The 19985-nt window shown below is 37.2% G+C and overlaps 1 protein-coding gene across 6 annotated transcripts in view; it reads right to left on the bottom strand.

Annotated features, from left to right (window-relative positions):
* The window catches only part of FNBP1L (formin binding protein 1 like), a 61525-nt gene extending 42427 nt beyond the window's left edge, over window positions 1–19098 (bottom strand). For 2 of the 6 annotated variants that reach the window (XM_075759951.1, XM_075759950.1), the window contains exon 1: window positions 14817–14901. Coding sequence is in view for 4 of the 6 variants with exons in the window: in XM_075759952.1 (XP_075616067.1) it covers window positions 15207–15230 (24 nt within the window). In the remaining 2 variants the exon portion in view is untranslated. Of the gene's footprint in view, window positions 1–14816; window positions 14902–15206; window positions 15428–19079 lie in introns of those variants that run through there. The other 4 variants (XM_075759949.1, XM_075759952.1, XM_075759946.1 and 1 more) reach the window with 4 other exon arrangements.
* Between the last annotated feature and the right edge of the window lie 887 nt (window positions 19099–19985).

Genomic DNA, 19985 nt, shown 5'->3' with positions numbered 1-19985 from the left:
AAATAAATACAAACAAAATAAAATGTAATTAGTCATTTTCTTATCCGTGTCAGTACCTGAATTCAATGCATCTTTAGCATATGATGGGAAATGGAAGAAACTAAAGACACTCCCCAGCCATCCATTTTTTCTGAAGAGAATGATTTGGAACAGAAGCAAGAAAATCTCAAGAAAAGAGTTCAAAGACAACTACATATCATTCCCGCAAAGGAGAAGAACACTGTCATAAATGTTTTTTATTTATAACTATTGTCCCCATGAGTCTCAGAAAAGTACTAAATATTTAAAATGCTTAAAAGATCATTTATCAAAACATAAGTTTTGAATGTTCTTCTGTATCATATATGATATCACAAAGCAGTCACATGAAGGATTTCCCAGTTGCTTTAAAATGCTTAATAACTATAAGCAAAATTATTATACTTCTACAAGAGCAGAACAGGCAATTCACATTAAAAAAAAAATCACAAGGTTTATTGTGACAGTAAAATTTGTTTTCACGTGATAAAAAAGCAGATACAAAGTATTTCGCTGATAAACTAAGACCCATTACATAGTATTTTGTACCAAGATTAAGTATCTCCACTCTCCAGCTCCAAAGTAAATTCATAAACTGAAACAAAGGTAGCAAAACTGAATCAAGTAAGAGTCAAGAATATATTTCTATCTTAAACCGTCAGCAATATCCTGAAACATCTCTTTAGCAACTAAATCCTCGATGTAAAATTTTTAATTCAGAATGCTAGATTTCTTCTATTTCTTTACTTCAAAGCAACTTCACTTCTCTGCAAATTGAAAATAACCTTGTACAGTCTAGAAAGATTTAGATAGGGAGATAAAAACACAACAGAAAGAATACTGCTTACAATTTGATCTTCCCATCTGAAAGAGTCATCCAGAGAACTAGATTTTAGCCCAAGTCACTTGAATGAATGCGACCCTGATGTTAACAGCACAAAACTCAGGTTAAAATTCTTGGTGTTTCTTGAATTGCGAAAAGTAAGTCTATACCGTAATAACATTTACCTTCAGCTCTAAAAGTTAGTTTCAATTGTTCTACTTGCGTTTTAAAATCATGCTGAGATACAATATACTAACAATATACTAATATCTTAATAATCATACTTCTAACTAAGCCTATATAAAGTGTTTTGATTGATAGGGAACTTTGTTGCTCACGAGTACTGCAAACATCTCACATCAAAGATTCCAAACTCAACAATAAAATGTTAATTAAAATGTTTTTCCCCATGCTGCAAAACAGTTTTCCCCATTTCAACAAACAGGAGATTACACAATACACTTACCAGCACATCTGCATATTCATCTCTGATTTCTGAATCTGTGTCTCTTAGAAACAACTCTCTTTTTACAACTGCAATGTGTAAACTAATAATAGCTTTTTTGCAATAGAACAGATGTAATAGGTAAAGAACTCAAATGGAAACAAGTAGATTCCCAGTAACTACAGCAGAATACTGAATAGCAATAAAACTGGGCCACAACAATGATAAATGCACAACTAGTACACAAATACTGAGGTGAAATCAGGCATGTAAAATCATGGAGAAAATACTGAATAAAGGTGTTTTTCTCAAGAGCTAACTCAGGATTCTTAATATTAATGTAGGGTAACAGCATACCAAATATAATTCAAATAAACTACTTGCAATTGAGACAGTAAACTGTTTCTAGCCAGATGAATGTAACTGGATGAGCTGTACTACCTTCTGCATCAGCTATTATTAAATACAGCTTTACTGGAAGTGTCTTTTCATATACTTTCCTTGAGGTTTAAAGCCAAAAGATAAACTCATAAATTGCACATTTAAGCACTATATAAAACATCTCTACCTTTGTTTCCACTCAAAAAAGTTAAAGCAGTGATGGCTGCAGAAAAGTGTTCTTCATATGGCAGTATTGATTATGAAAGACTGCTGAAATATTAACATGAAAGCCTTCAGTAACACCTTTTTAAGATGTTGCAGAAGTTTTATACCATATAATAGAGATGATAAACCACAGCTCATAAAAAGCCCAGAAGAAAACTGCACGTATCATAAAGCATGCTGTACCCCAAAAGATGGCCTTCTTACACATAACTTTACATAACTGGTACTTCTTCATTGTTAACTTGCCATGCCAACTCTTTATTCTTCTACTTTCCTCATAAAATAGAAGTTAATACTAAGCAGAAGACAGAAACTAATGCTGTTGAAGCAACTGAATGAATTGTAACTCTAAAGACATAAAAGATTATGAATAAAAATAACACAAGAAGATAGTCTAAACAAACTAAAAATGGAGCAATTGTTAGGAACTTCTGGCAAATGAAGATATAAAGAAATTGTTTTCAGGAAAAAGAAAAGCAGAATCCCATGGCAAAAAATTGCTTAATATGTCAGGGTGCCAGTTCCTGGTATAAACTTACTATTGCATTAGCTTTTTCAGTGGCAAAGAATATTGAAAGCTAAAGGATCCAACTTCAATTAAAGCCTCAAGCTCTTTACTTCTGACACGAATATGTAGATTTTTATTTAGATTTTTCACGTGCTCTCATCAGGTCTCTACAAAATATAGTAACATCTCAAAAAAAACCCCCACCACCTTCTTGCAATGAGGTTAAACTGCATACTGTACTAACTTGAGATAATTGAAATCAACTGGAAATAAATGAAAAAAAAATTGCAAAGTGCTCTTGAAGAAATGCTTTAAAACTCATCACCTGAAATTACAGATATGAGAGATGCAAGGCGTTTTTCGTATGTACATACAGTTGACAGGACAATTTGTGTACCTGAAGAACAAAAATCCCTTTACAACATTTGAAAGACTGGTTTACATTGATTGCTTTAGCATGGATGAAGCCTGCAAGTGTTCTGTCTTTCCTTTCCATGTCATTATCCTGACCAATAACAAGACAAAAATTTACAGAAGTTTAAACATATGCATCACTCATTCCTCAATGTTTAACGAACAAAATATATATATATATAAAACCAGAACTGAAGAGAAAGCATTCCGCAACAGACATACGGTAAAATTAATTACTGAAAAGTCACCTATAAATCCACTGAAATTATTAACAAGTTTGAGGGTGTATTGTATTGAGAAGAATTAACAACTTAAGAAAGGATAGGAAGAAATGACATTATGAAAAGCTATGCTGTCTTTCTAACAGAGTAACTGGTACCAGTCCTAAAAGTATCACAGGCAAGATCCAAACAACTGTCAGATTAGCTTGGAGATACAGGAGCATGATCCTCTTCCCACAAATGAACAGAAGTCAGCAAAAAATTAAGCCTCTTTTCCAATGACCTAAGGAAGAAAAACAATCACGAAAGCCACAAGCTTCAGGTTTGACTTACAGTCTGATTGTGCCTCCATGATAAAAGTTTGAAATGCTAAGTACAAACTACTACAAATAGTCTATCAAGATCATAAGAAACATTGACAGATATGGTCTTTGTCAGAAATTCACTGTTCTCAGTTTCCCAGCATCCAGTATAGGCAAACTAATAGCAGTACTCCTACCTAAGGTCTGTATAAAGATGAAACAGCTCTCCTTTCAGAATTAAAACTCAGGATTGAAACTTGTGTTTGAAACACTGATACTTCATTGTACCTTATTATTGAAAAAAGCATGAATGCTGGCCATTCAGTACTATCACCTTTGGTTGATGACATAGTTTCTCAAAAATTGCAAGGCATTTCATACAAATTATGTCAAGATGTATCCATAACACAGCCCACAATAACAGTCTTCCAGTATAAACCAGACTGAACATTGAAAAATGTTTTATCTAAGAATCACTAAGCATAAATACCACTGGCATCTCATCTTTAAGATTTTATTTTAAACCTCTAAGAAAATTACTTCAGTTCAACTATTGAAATTTCAGCAAAACTAAATGGCATCCCCTCAGAACCAAAGTAATTGAAAGTCACTGGATGCTAAGCCATCCAAGCACAAACAGCAGCTTAGCATACACAGCCCATCATTGGTTTTATTTACACCTACTAAGGTTGTAACATAGAGAACCAATTCCTGGTTTGACAAGACTCCAATTCCAACCCTTTGATAGGATGTTTCTTCTGGTTAAAACTTCTTAGTCACATACAACTCCTCCTACCTCACTATTTCCCTCTCAGGAATGCAGAAGATAAAGCTGAAACTGGGGAAATCGCACTGGTATCTCTCAAGTGCTGGGCCAGCACTGAGGAACCGCAACATTGTTCCTGGAAAGAGATAATCATTACACTCCCTAGCACCAGTACCCAAGTAAAAACGTTTCTTAAAAAGCCATTTTAGAAAGAATTTGCCCTTGTTACTAGAGAGAGATCAGGCAGGAAAAAAACTACTCAGTTCTAATAGTGTCTCAAACTCCAGGAGGTAAATTTAAAAAAATCTAGGTTATATGAATGCAATGCTTCAGCAGGAATGAGAACATGACAAGGGGCACAAAAGGCCTCACAGTTTTTACAAAATAAAGAACAAATAACCCACAACCCCTATTTCCTTAGTCTCAACATAAAGACTTAATCAGAGCACCACACCTCTTGCTACAGGAATGAATATTTGAGTATCATGCCAAAGAGTCAGGATACCTCACAAAATTGCTTGGCTTGCCTCACATGGTGACATTTCTATTTAAGTTTCATGGAACTGTACAGTCTACATTCCCCTTGCATTACTTACGAAGCAGAAAAATCCCAGGCATTTGGATATTCCTGACAAGTTACTATTTATTTTCAAGAAACTCTGTTTTTCTCTTTGAAACATGCCATCTTCTTAGATACAAGACCCAATCAGATATTCCAGCCTGTTTTTTCCTGCTTTATTACATCATGCTGAAGAATCTTTCAACACAAGTTCATCCTTCTCTTTCCCTCCTCCAAATAAATTTGTAACACCTTCTTGACCATATTGCACAGATTTCAAATGTTATCACTGTTTAGCAAATTCCTCAGTTAATAAATAGTTATTAAAACAAAACTTTTAATTAATTACTTCTAAATAATGAGAGTACAATTTTCACCATTCATAAATCCAAGTACTAACCTATATCCTTGTTCTACTAAATTCTAGTTTACAGCAGTCAAAGCTCATAAACCTGAAAACGATCTCATTCAATAATTAAAGAAAATCACAAATCATTCATTTTTGCTGATTTAAATAATGCAGTTCAGCAACTACAATCTACAGGCAGAGTCACGAAGCTAAGATACAAAGTGGTAACTCAGGATATACTGCACATTTTACCACAGAAACACACTGAAGGAGCTGGGCAGGGTGAAAAATGCATTAGTACTGCAATATCACCAGAGTATCTGCAGATTTAATCAGCTTTGCAACTACCCCCTCTCTTAAAAAAAATCTGCTCTGAAAAGTTCCTGGTATACAATACTTACTCTCAAGCACATTAATGAGTTTCACTGATCCTGTGAGACCTTTGCTCACAAAATGAACAAATACTGGTAAAATTAAATATATATACAAGTATCTGCACTATTAGGATCTAAATAAAAGTAGATCTAAGGGGCATAGGGGAACCCATACTTGACTTTTCAGAACAAAATTGTTTTACTAGTCCTCAATAATGAGCATTCATACAGTTCTCCATTTACTAATCACGAATTTGAAATTATTTTCAGAGAAAAACTAAGATAAAACATATTTTATTAAAATCCAGATAATGTGCATCATCTCTTACCAGCTACTGCACTTTATTGCTTTGTACCTTTTATAAACTGGGGTCTTAACCTTTAACTTTTCTTTCACCTGAGCATTTAACTTCTTTCCTGAATCTCCAATCTATATTCTATCCTAAGACTTAATAATTTCTACATCATTGTTTGAAAATCAGTCTCTTCCTAACCATTCCAATAGCTGCAATTTTTATCCATTCTTTATCTCACTTCTCAGTTACAGCAACATCCTCTTCTCTGCTATCAAGAGATTATAATTTCACCTGCATACATTTCTGGAATGTTACCTCTCCCTGTCTCTTTGCATCCTTCTCTACTGCATCAAACATTAGCCTCTAATCTAATTTTCAAGGGCACTGCTGACTGATTCCACCTCTATTACCTCATTATACCAAAGGATTACTGTCTGCTTTTCAGGAGACTCCAACGCTCCCTCGTACATTTCAACAAGTATTTCCTGCATTCTTTTAGGTTTCTTACGTGCTAATCCCCTGCAAACATGACAAAGGTCCACCCTGTTGCTACCCTTTCCCTGCAAGGCTGCAGTTGAGATCACTGCCCATCATGCTGAGTAATATTTGGTTTTGTACAACTCTGTAATTTGGCATGATCAGTAAATGGCCCATCTTCTGTTAGAATCAAAATTTAACTGAATGGAGGATGGTCTTTATGCTCTGTGTTTGTGTAGAACACAGCACAACACAAGCCCACTATGTGACTAATGGTTCTAGGCACTAAATACATACAAGCATGAAATACACTCCAACTATTGATGACATATCAAATACTCTAAATATCCCTCTGATTGTGACTGACTTCATATAAATAGGGGGGGAAATGCAGGACAATTAGACGTCACAACAAATAGCTAAAACAGGAGCAATTTATTCCCTTATTATAGGAAAAAAAGGGTTGAGCATTAGACACATTGCAACTTCCTCTACCGTAATATTCCTCTACTGCAGAGAAAGCCAACTGCATCATAGCACAGATATTGTCTTGGGTTCATACATATCAATTATTTTCCTACTCACAGCCACAAGAAAACTCTATGCCACCTAGAGCAAATGCTTATTTGAAAACATTATTAGAAAAGTAAAACATTATTTACCTCTTTTGAAAGAAATGAAACATCTGGGAGAAAAACTAAGTGTACAAGAAGCATACCCACATTTAAAGAAAACCCCCTCAGTTACTCTGCCAACCAGAATTTACAAGGTGAGGTTTACACATCCTCTTGAGTTGGGCACCCACCATGAGAGAGAATCCAGCAATCATATGCTGCCTTTCCAAAGGACTTACAAAGCATAAACAGATGCAAGACACACACCCATCTTCATCACCTTCACTCAAATCTGGTTCCCCCAAGCATGCCAAAAGTAAAACTGCCTCACAACTCTCCAGTGCAATTGCTGTCATATTTTAGAAGTTCTTCAGTACGTAAATAACACTCCAAACTCAAATCAAGTGGATGTCATTTCATTGCACAATGCTGAAAAAATATTGTTTACTTAACACGGAACTACAGAAAAAAAAGCATGTTGTACTATTTCTTGTGTACCAACCAGTGAGAAGTAATTTGCACAGTACCTGCCTCCTAAACAAATACTTGCTAAGTGTAAGCATTACATGAACAGATACTATGATAAAATGGTGAACTTTCTTGTTAGTACACAGCAGATTTTACCCATTCAAGTGAAGAATTTTAAATGATTACTTCAAGTAGACAGTCTGATCAATGAGAATCAGGACAAGTTATTAGAACTTGATGCTTTTTGTGTTTTGCTTCTAACATTTTAAAACACTATATTACTTTGCACTTACACATTAAAAAACGCTGAAGTATTCTACAAATGCAGATATTGTTACAAGAGTAATTTGATTTTAAAAAAACCCCAAACTTCATTCCAATTTTACAATCCAACTAACAGAGACAACAAATAAGTTTATTTGCACAAGACCACACAAGAATTCCACAGTAAAGCCCAAGAAAAGTTCAGGTCTTGCAATATTAGCATTTTTTTAGCTAACTGTAAGACTGCACTTCTCCTTTCAAAGATGTAAAAAGCACCAAATCTAGATACAAACCACAATGCCAGAAAGCAGTTCTAGCAGTCTAATGCCCTTTTTATTGTAAATGACAAAGCAGAAGCAGAGTTCTGACTAAAGAAAAAAAAAATCAAGGAAAAGGTACTAATGAATGTCACATGTAACTGTTTCAAGTTTCAGTACTACTGAAATTAACAAAAACTATTAACTATTAAAACTCACAGAAAAGTAAGTACACCTGAAATTAAGACCCTTCTTGTTCTTGTCACCTAGCAGAAATACAATACTGCTGCCACTCTCCTCTTAAAATAGAACTTGCAGTGGAAAAAAACCAGCAACCAAGACAAACAAATTTATTGTAGATAATTCCATAAACAAAGTCAGTGTAGAGGGTGAGCATTTTAATGAAAACCAGAAGGTTTTCATTAGTATAGTACTATTTTTTTCCTTCTCCTCCCAACCAGCTGAAGCACTGACATGCATCCGAACACGAACCTCTAAGCTTTCTGCCAAGAGAGCACTGGGACTGGGGTACGTAAACTCACTAGGGGCAAAATGAAACAAGCTGATTGGAATTTCAGCTTTCACTGAACAATTTGTTCACCAACATAAGGAAAAAGCCGAACATATCTAGACTTCTGGGAATTCTTTTTCTACCAAAAAGAATTCCAAGTTGCAAGGAAAAGTATGCACATGTGTGCTATGAACAATGAAAATTTAATGTGAAATGTCTTAAAGAACTTCCACTCAAAAAAAACCCAAACAAAAAAACCCAAAAACCCCAAACCTCACCCACCAACCCTGCGTTACTTGATTACTGGCTTTACCAAGCATGCTAAAAAACTGCTCTGCAAATTTAACGACTGAAGTGTTTAATTACCGTATTAATAATAAGAGGGTCTCACCCAGATCAATCCAGTATAAGAACTAATTTAAATATATAAATGAACTTTTAGACTTATTTCAGTAGGTCTACAGCATCAGTTATAACTCTACACAAGCATTAACACAACCCTTCTGTCTTCCAGTACTTACTTGCAAACTGTTGAAAGCACAAATCTTATCTACTTGGACATCCCTCACAAAGCACGGAAACCTGAACACATTGACAACAGACTTTTCTCTACTCGTGCTTTAATTTGCTGTTGCAAAGGATTATTTTGACAGATACACTCTTTAAAGAAATCTTCTGCTTGGTTGCGATAAAAGACCTTGCAATCTCAAACAACCTCCTGCTATTCTAACTCAGGAAAACAAACTGTCAGCTACAGCATTTCGAATCTTGATACAGGCAATTCTTAGATTTTGTATTATGAACAAGGATATTACCTACATTTTTAAAAAGACAGAAATATTTTTCCAGCATTTTAGCATTCCAAACATACAGTCCCATGTATGTTTGTGCAAACTTCCTTGAAGAGCATACACATTTCCAAGTACATATACAAATGGGGCCTAATAAGTATCACGTGACAAACGGTTTTCAAAACTGAAAAAACACTTTCTAAACAGATATCTAAGGGCAGAAACATGTAGGTATTCTTAAATTAAATTATGTTCAACATCAAAACCAAACTGATAAAGTCTCAAGACAATGACACACCCCTTCCTGGAAAAATCAGTAAAAAGGTCAGATGTTTATGAACCAGACAATTGCTGGAAAAAATACGGACAAACATTATTTCTAACTAAAACTCGATACAATTGTTTTCATTCCAGAGTCTGAAGTAACTACACATTCAATAATCAAGTACTTAATCCTTACATAACTTTCTATCTGGAAATCTCAGAGGTCTTCACAAGGATGAGATAAGCTGCATAATACTCCTTGTGAAAGACTGTAACCTCACAGAGGTTAAGCATTTTATCCAGTATCTTACCCACGACAGAGCAAATGTATGGCCACCCCATGCATCTGGAAAACGTTGTAATTTCATACTTTAGCCACAAGACACGTTCCCTGTACACACTTGCAGATCACAACAGCAAGAACACTGACAAGAGAATCCATATGTAGCACTGCTCGCAACCTTTGGGTTAAGTTGAAGGAGAAATCTGGGAAAAAAACATCCAGGTTTCATCTAACAAACTTCTACGTATTAAATAGAATATTGCCTTTAACACAGAAAAGACGCTTATGAAAGATTAAGATTCAAAAGCACAGAAGAATTTCCACATGGGATATGGTTTGATATTTAGAATAACTTTCAATGTTTTTAACTGTTTAAAAAAAACACCCCAATTTACTAGCATTAACAATGCTACTGACTACATAACCACCTAGTCATATTAATTGTAGAGAAAGGTTTTTCATTTTCCAACTGCTTTGAAAAAAAAATTTAGCTAAAAAAAAAGATATTTTTCTAATCTAGTGAACAAAAATATAGCTACTTTTTCAAGTCAAGTTTTTCATAGTTACATTCTGTGGACATTTTCCATATAATTAAACTTGGCAACTTTTAAGATTAGACAACATTACCACACAATTTATCATCTTCTATAAGAAGAAAATATATGATTTTAAAACAAGAAGGAAACAATGTCTGAAACAGGCATCGAAAGCTTAAGAAATTTTTTAACAGCTTTTGAAAAACTGCTGATTCAACTGAAAATTATTTCATATTCTTGTAAATAAAAACTTGAGTTAATGCACGGAATTAATTTTGTTTAAGGAAAGATTAAAAAGAGCACATCACCAAATATACTTTGATCTTTCTTTGGTCAAAAGTAACTCATTTCTAAAATAGTATTCTATAGTGTCAGCGGTTTCTTAATTATAAAAGATGATGTGCTTCTGGCCCCAAGGAGCTCACAACAATAGTATCATTAAATCTTCTATAGCCTTTTTTTTAATCATAAAATCTTAGCACAAAAGCCCTCAGCAAAACTTCTGCTTTAAATATTTATCAAGAGGTGAGAAACAGATGGCTAGACTGGTTTTACAGACTGAAAATATTCTGACACAGTATTCAAACTCTTCTTCTGCCAACTGCTATTAAAGGGTTCACAGAGGTTCGAAAGACAGAATGTGCATCAAAAGTTGAAAAATATCCTTCCTGATTTTTTTAAACAGACAGCACAAACTCTTTAATTAATTTCCAAGGAAGCCACTTCAGAGGGCCAATCACAGTTTCACTTGCCTACACTCATTAAACCAAGAACTTCATTATCAACCACCCTCCAGTCTCCAAAGCTCAGTCAGCCTTTAGCATCAAAGCAAATGCACTACATATTCAACTGAACAAAAACCCAAGATGACAATAACCAGATATATTTTGTTAAATATTGTTACTGTTATTTGTAGACTTTATGCTCATCACAAAAAGAACTCCAGATGTACAGAAACATACACACTGAACAGATGCTCACACTGAGTAGATTCTTTAACATATTAGAATCCATAATTTTTATTTCCAAATATTTCAAGTTACTAAAAAAACCCCCAATTTTAGTTCCATTCATTTATTCTTGCCTTGGATATTGCAGTACAGTTTGACAGAAGTCAGACAGGGGCACCTTATTAAGCAAATATGCAAATCTGTACAGAACTTTAATGTGTAAATCCTCTTACTGCTCATGAGGTGAACATAAGCATGCTGTATTTGAAAAAAGCATGTTAAAAAAAGTTAAAACTGTGAAAAGCATATCTAAGTAAACAGCGGCAATTTTCTATTATTAATGAAGTGCAGCATAATTTCAACTAGATTACAGAAAGCTAGACTTCCCAATTCTCACTACTCTGTTCTCACCATTAAGAGAATATGATCATGCAAGGCAGTTCACTGAAGTATCTTAGTTTTTGTGTGGACATACCATAAGGAATATGCTTCAGAGTGACCATAACTATAAATGCACTCATGAGAATAAAATTATCTGTGGAATAATACTTTCAAAATTGATCAAATTTTTTTGTTGTGATAAAAAAGAATACAAAGGGAAACACATTTCACACAGCATAGAAAATGTTGTAGAATGAAACAGTTCTAATGACAGAATGGCTTAAATGAATCAACATTTATTTTACTATTATTAATTCACATTATTTCATAAAATGCTATCAAAGGAAATACATTCATAATTGAAAGCGGTAACACAACAGGGAGCATGCTGTTTAGCCAAGACATACTGAAAAGCACAAAGCGCCTCCATCTACTTCAGCCTACTCAAGACATATATATTTTGGCCAATGCACACCCACTTCAGAGAAAGGTGGTGTACTGATACAAATGGTTGCTCAAAAAATAAAAAGGCCCATAATCCACAAACAGAAATAGCAGCTACAGAATTTAAAGAATTAGAAAATACTGGCCCATCAAAGCAAATCTTTCCCTTGTCATGCCCCGATATAACCAATTATTAAATAAGAGTAACATGCATTGTTTCAATACTAGAACAGTCATATTAAATAAATACCACATAAATACCAGACATGAGATGCTTTCCTAATCTCCTAATTTAAATTCTGGCTCCTTATTTGTCTTTAAATTCATCCATGCACACTTTTTGCTTTAGCATAAAGACTCCAGGAAAAAAAAAAAATAATCAGAACTGTGAATTGGTAAATTCCAGTTGATTATTGGTAAAATACCAATAATACTAATTTTTACCAATAATCAGTTGATTGTTGGTAAAATACCAATAATCAGCATGAAGAGATACAATTTGAGAAGGCAGGGTTAAGGAGGTATTAAAACACCTGATACAAAATCATCAGATTTGCATCAGCGAATCAGCAAAGCCTACATACATATTTGCAAATGTTCTGAAAAAACTATCATCTAGATACCAGTCTTAATCCTGAAAAATTCTACTTTATGACCACAAGTGCAAGCACTAATGAGGGAGAACTTTAGGCTCAACGAGGCCTCCAGAAAACCTGTGCAGAATAACTCTCTGCACCTGGAAACTCTTAACACTGTGAGTTGCTAGTGCCCTGCTGCCAAGTAACAAACCCAGGGTGGCTTGGTCTGCCTTCTGAAGCTGCACTAATGCTAGCAAGAGGGAACAATGAAGGAAAAGCTGCAGTAGAACACAAGCACATCTAATAGTTTATTTACTCCTTGTTCAGAGCCCTGTCTTTGAAGCTCCACAAATACTGGTTTTCCTTCTGTTTTTAACCTAGATTTAAGCTAATTTGAAATTAATTTAATTTTGTGCCAGATTGAAAAAATATATTCTTTATTTGCCCAACAGAGTTCATAAAACAATTAAACAATCAATATTTTTTTCAATCAGTAAGAGTAACATTTTTCCAACTAAGGAAACAGTTTGCTTTATAACCTTAATTGATTTTTTTTTAAAAAAGTATGACTAGATTCACCAGAAAAAAAACACCCATGTTTACTTTAATGAAAAATTTGTATTATCAGAGTCTAGTTGTTTAGTTATAAACAGACCACTTTATGCATAGTTACCTCATTAGTGTAGAGTTGCACATATCTCCTGATATCAAGCAAAAAATATATTACATTTTGCTGAAATAAAACTGTTGCAGTAAAACTTTCATGACATTGTGACTGAAATGCCTGTCATTAAAAGGATGAGGTCAAAATTCACGGTTTTGTATATACTTAAGCACATAAGGAAGATAAACACTTTCTTACAAAACTGAATACAAGATAGACTACAAAACCTTAACTGTCATTTACAAGCCGAACAAAGAAAACAAAAATAAAAGCCTGCCAATGTGAACAGAGGTAAGTAAGCTAAAGCTCTGTTTTCTAAAGCGATACACACTTAAGTGCTTACAGAAGAAAATTCAGTGCTCTCCTAAAATGCAAACCCCCACTCTTCCAAAACACTGACCTACAATCTCTCATTTGCAGTATATACAAGCACAAGCTATATTTGTGCTGTCAATATAAATCATGGCTTTTACCTACTCCATATATTTCAGTTTTGTTACAGCAGTGCTGTCAGTACATCGTGGTTTTTATCTGAATTCTCATCATGCCTATAAATCCTAATTAAGTACAAGGTACTGTACAAAACACTAAAGTAACTCCTAAATACCTTTAAATCAGGCTTCTCCACGTAGTACACTTGATGCAAAGCTACTACATCTTCATTTTGCACAGCCAGACACGACTTATGCAGGTGGCTTCAGGACCTTCTCTGGCCCAACTCCTACACCCCACCCACAGAGTGACTGCAACGTCTCGGCCAGCCTTGGACTCCCCAGCTCACCCGGGCAACGAGTTGTCTCAGTCCTGAGCAGATCCTTGCTCCTCTAGAGACTAACAGTCCTCTACTAGAAACTACTGATAAAGGAATTTAATTCCACTTCAAATGGGGGGGGGGGGGGGGGGAAATAAAATGCTAGGTCCAAGTTAAGAGCTCCTGAATAGACTTCATGGTGCAATGTTTAGCTTTCTATAATTTTTTTTCTGAGGGCAAGTGTCTGTGCTTCACAGTCTTTGGTCTTTAAAAGCAAATAGACGAAGGGCAGGCAGCATTTAAAACAGCGATATTAAATCCTCCTTGGTACCATTTTTTTTTTTTTTGCTTAAGCTTTGCCACGATCAGTGGCATCTCCAGTTATAGCAGCAACAGTAGGAAATCTGACAGAAAATAAAACACCCCACAACTGCCTGCAGCAGACATCGCTGTGCCTCACTCCGGCGGATTCCCCCGGGAGAAGCCCCTTTTTTACTGCTCTCGGCAGAGCCAAAAAACCTTCGGAGGAGGAGTCGAGATTTAAGAAAAGATCTAACGCAACACAGACTCAGGCGCACAGACACTGTCTGTCTCCTTGCTGCCAATTCTTCGCATTTAAAAGAGTAAGATACAATACAGAATTAGCCAGTGTTCTAGGGTACTCTCAGAGACAAAGCTATGTAATAGCTGCTTCCAATTAGGGGCGAACAGCTCAAACCGCTTTACTCGTCAGAGCAGTCCGGTGTTTTTCGGCTGAGGAGTAGCCCCGCGACCGCCCGGCACCGCCGCCCCAAGCCACCCCAGCCGCCTCGCACAGAGAGCCCTCCCCTCCTTTCGCCTCAGAGAAAGACCGGGGGGGCGGTGGGGGGGAAGCCGACAAGGCGCACACAAAGAAGTCCGACCTGCTGCGACCGTTACCGGGCGAACGGTGGAGGGCGAGGCGCGCGGCGCCTCGCCCCGCCGTCGCCGTGAGCGCCATGGCCGCGCGAGGCGGCGCGCGCGCACCCACACCCCAGACGAGGCGCTCCCCGACCCACCTCCCCCGCTGGGCGCCCGCCCCTCCAGCCCCTCCTCGGCTCCCCTTTCCCAACGCTTACGCCACCTCCCTCCGCCGCTTTCAGCGCCTCTCCCCCCCACCCCCCCTGCCCGATGTCCGCCGCCCCAGCGCCGAACAAAGCGCCTCAGCGACCGCCTCAGCTCCGGCCGCTCCGCGCCTCCCCCAGGGAAGCCGCCTCAGCAGACAAGGGAAGGCGGCGAATCCCAGACACAATGAGAGGCGATCCGGGACTCACCCACAGCTCCGTGCCCCAGCTCATGGCTGCTCCGCGGGCAGTGCCGGCTCCAGCAGAAGTGACGGCGGGGATTAGGGGTCGGGCGGCGGCCGGAAAAGGGGGTCCCCGCCGGGCAGCACCGGTGCCCTCGGTCACTTGGGAAAGGCGGCCGCGGCAAGAAACGACGCCGCTCCCAGCTCCAGCTCCGCCTGGCTTGGGGGGGGGAGCCGCGGAGGAGACTGGGAGAGGGGCGGGCCCGGCGGAGGCGGCGGGGGGACGGGACGGGGTGAGGCTGCTGAGCCGCGGGAGGGAGGCCGGCCGGGCGCCGACCTCGCCGCGGGGCCTCCCTAGGGAAGTCGGTCCCGGCCTGCCTCCCGCGGAGCCACACGTACGACGGAGCCCCCCAACGGCCGCGGGGCGGAGGGGCGTTACGGGGCGGAGCGGTTCCCGCTGCCGGCTGTGTCGTTACTCATTAACGAGGAGGGGGCGCCTGGCGGGAGGAGGCAACGAATCCCCAGGTCTTTGTATCGCGCCCGGCTGCGAGGCCTCCTCATCTGCCCCGGGAAAGCGCTGACTCACGCCCGGGCAAGAGGCGGGAGTCCCGGCTGCGCACCGGCGGGGTCTCGCACCCTCCTCACCTGGCACGATGGCGAGGAAGAGAAAAAAAATACGGAATTTTTTTTCCCTTCCCTATAGATGTGTAAGTCAATCATAAATCAAGAAGTTAGGAAATGCGAGGCTGGCATCTGAGGAAAAATAACATTTTTGATGGAGTAGTTGCATGAATCATATTGAGTGACTGCAACAGGGAGTTTCCTCAGCAACTAGAAAAGGAAGGGTATTAAATCCTTGTCAAAGATTATTTTTTCCACAAAATGTCTGTTATGAAGCTACTAATAAAAAGCCAAGGCTTTGAAAACCACACAAAATAAATCCCGCCCCCCCCCCCCCGGCATCAATTTCTTGATTTTCCTCTCATTTTTACTTAAAATCACTTCTATAGTCTGCAATAAAAACTCTGAAAATACTGCTGTCTTAAGTCTCTATATCATGAAAAAAAATTACTTAAATCCAATTATTTTTTTCATTTCCCAGCCATATTTCAGGTAATGTTCCTTTGCATCATGCTTAATTTAGGTTTAGTCGTCTTTTCCATATGAAATAAAAACGCAAGTTCTTCTGGGTCTATATGAAATCATTGTATTAGATTAATACTAACATCGGAATGTATCAAAATAAGCAGATAAGATTACAGATCAACAATGTAATTTATGGAGTGAAATGTTTAAACTAGTCAGATTACACAAGAAATGCATTTGGTCTGTGGGGATCCACAAAATGAATAAGCGTGCCACATGCTGTGGTGGCCTATACATTTTAGTAAGCCGGTGGTCATATAACCCCCCCAAATTTTAGACTCAAGATTAAATTCCACACTTGGGCACACTTCAATTGAAGTCTGACATATTAACTCAGTTTGTAGATACCATAACATTACTAAAAATCACCAGAGTACCTGTTCAGGATTCAGGTAATGAAGCAGAAATAAATAAATTACAAAAATGATGAATAAATATATATTTGAATTCACTCAACTTACATGCCTTTCAGGATGAGGAAAAAATTTCCATTAAACACTGTAAACTTCAGCCAACTTTGTGCTTAGCTACCAGTTCACCATACACTTTTATACAATTCTTCAAAAAATATAATCAGATGATACAATGAGATAACCTGGTTCAAAACATAATTAAGTAAAAATTAAAATAATTTGCTAATGTTATATGCTTTTTAATATATCTCTTAAATCCCTATGCTATAACTTGCTACATATGTAATAATTTTAGAAAAAGGGATTTTGAAATCTTTAGTCACGCATTAATCCATATTCTACTGTGTCCTAACCAAGGTTTACAAATGCACCCAATAATCTTGGCATCTTCAGTTTTGGATGCCTGATTTGGCACATTTTTTTTAAAAAAAGCATAATTTTGAGAACCAAATGTACTCTGAACCTTCAAACACTGGGGGTGACAGTCCTGACCATTTAAGTGAATTAGAAATTTGCTGCTGGCTTCAGGAGAGCCAAGATTTTTCTCTTTCTGATCATTTCAGGAAAACTCACCCTTCCCATTGTTTCAGCTTAGATATCTAAAAATGAACCCTAAAAAAATAACTCGAGTTAATTTTCAACCTTAGAAGCCCCAATGGAGTATTGAAAATTAATCTACTAGAAAATGGATCCTAAATTCTGGATCTACGGATCCAAAAGCTTTGAAAGTCACACACTTACTTGGTACTCAGATTTGAAATACTGGCCCTTAATTGCATGAAACACATCAAGAGAGTTTCAAAGTGACATATATATATATATATTTATTTGTGGTTGGTTGACTGATACCTGAATCCTCAGGTATTTTACTGAACTCTAATTAAAGAATTAACTAATTACTCCCATTTCTGCAAAATGTGCAAGGCCAACATTCTCAACATGTCAAGATTTGTTTTCAATTCAGAGCAATATAACAAAATTGAATGTTTTATAGTGATCTCTAGCCATTTTAGAGGGAAACTACAGCTTGTATCATAGGCATATAAATACAATACTTAGCTTCTCAGTAATGCTTAAAAAGCTGAATTCTAGCTAATGAGAGGTTTTTCCAGGACAAACAGGATTCCTTCTCTCTGTGCAGCTCTCTTCGAAAATCATCTTAACAGCTCTAGGGTAAAGCAAGCATCAGGAGCTGGACGATGTTGCAGAGATTCTGGGTAACTTCACAACCTCCAGAACAGGTTGAGAGACTGCTCTGAAATACTGTGTAAAATAAGATAGGTGTTATCACAGCAGCCTCTGGGCTATACCTACCTTTTAGGAGCTTATGTACACTATAAAGAGGAGCAATCAAAATATATTACTGAACAGGCTTTGAACAAGCTAGCACCAGAATAGGAAACTTTATCATTGCATTAGAGCACTACTGCAGTCTGGTTAATGAATCGTGTTCAGAGGTTAACAATTAGACTTCGGAAGTAAGGCTGGTTAGGCCAGAAGCTGTACACATTTACATACTGTTTCTGCATGGAAGCATGATGAGCCATTTCGTTGTACCAGTTCATTTCACAACTAGCTCAGATCTTGGACCTTCATTGTGCAACACAGAAACACCCCTAGAGAATTAGCACAAAATCTGACTCAAAGGATATAGTTCACATTTATCTGAGATACTGCTAACAGCTGTGGCTTCTTCAGGTAAAGTAAATAAAACAGACTGGGGAGACCTGGACAACATATATACACTATAGGGAAATGGAGGAATGATTGCTTCTGATATTCCTCAAAAGGCAGTAATTATTTCTTAATCTAATCTGGACATATTATTTTAAAACAAAAATAACCCCTGTGAGCTTTTAAAGTCTGTGCAACATAGGATAAAAACCTCCCTAATGCCTTTTATACATTTATCATACTACAGGATTCAAAAAAATTCAAGTGCAAAGCCTATTTCTTGCCAACAGATTTCAGTGCCTTTATTAGTGCTATAATTGAAATATGGGTACAACTGTTGTCAAGATTGGTTTCTGATATTTAATTTGCTTTCAAACTGTACTTCTTCCAAAACCAGAAGTACATATACATGTATCAAGCATGTATACGAAGATGTGCATTTCACCTTTAAACTAGAAGCCACCTCTTCATCAGTAAGGAGAAGATTAAAGCTCATTACAATAATAAACTACAAAGGTAATTGATTAAAATTTTGTTAAAAGACAAAAAGCACTTATCTAAGTTATCACAGAACCTGGAATTCACAAACAATATATTAAGACCATGTGATCAAATAAAATTTTAACTCATTAAAAATAAAACAGAAATCTTAGCAGCATAACACTTACCATTTCAGCTTAGCAAGAAGCCTCCAATCAGCCATCATTAGGCCCTTTTCCTGCTTGAGTACACTCTTGCTTTAGGAGATTCCCATCTATGTACTGAGCTATGCTCTCCTCCAGTTTAGCAGTTCAGGATGTGAAATGACCTAGCTGTAAGATGAGGGAAAGAGGCTACTGCATCTCCGCAGGATATTGCCAGAAATGTTGTAATTAATCATTTAGAATTTTGACATTGTTTCCATTATCAGGGATTGCAATTGGTCCTAGGCCTAGAAGTAATAAAACAAATATTACCCCACAGATTTTTATTCTTCTACTCACATCCTTAAAAAAATTAGTCTTGGAGTGGGGGGAAAAGAAAAAAAGATATAGTCTCACTAAAGGGACTCAAGAATATATTAAAGATGTATTTAAGTAATTTTTACACACAGCAAAGGCATCATGAATAAATTGCATTGTTCTAGTATCCTTGTAAACAATTAGCATTTTCTGGAAGATGACAATAACTTATTTTTAGCTTAGAAAATTTACTGTTGTATTTAGCTGTTTTCCCCATCATTGACTATTAATGCAGGCTTTAAAAGAAAGCTGCCTGATTTTATTTTTAGACTGAATCCACATCATTCCAGTTATTACAATAGTTATATATTTTGTTAATTCTGTTCACTTCTCAACAGAATCTACTTGAGTTTACAAGTGTACCTAAGGATATTATCTTGGCAGAACAACAACTTGCATGATTAATTTGGAGTGGCAGAAAAGCTGTCTGGCACTCCCTGTGGGCACACTTTCTAAAGAGAGAAGCAGCTTAGCTTTCCATTGCCACAAAAATCAGCAGGACCAAACAAATTACTTCCAAATATCTCTTTCTCAGTGTGAGGTGCCATTAATCCTGTTCTCTGCTAGCCAGCA

This window comes from Balearica regulorum, chromosome 8, assembly GCF_011004875.1.
Source record: "Balearica regulorum gibbericeps isolate bBalReg1 chromosome 8, bBalReg1.pri, whole genome shotgun sequence".
NCBI lineage: Eukaryota > Metazoa > Chordata > Aves > Gruiformes > Gruidae > Balearica > Balearica regulorum.
The sequence above is the reverse complement of the archived record's forward strand: the minus strand, read 5'-3'. Positions and strand labels throughout refer to the sequence as shown.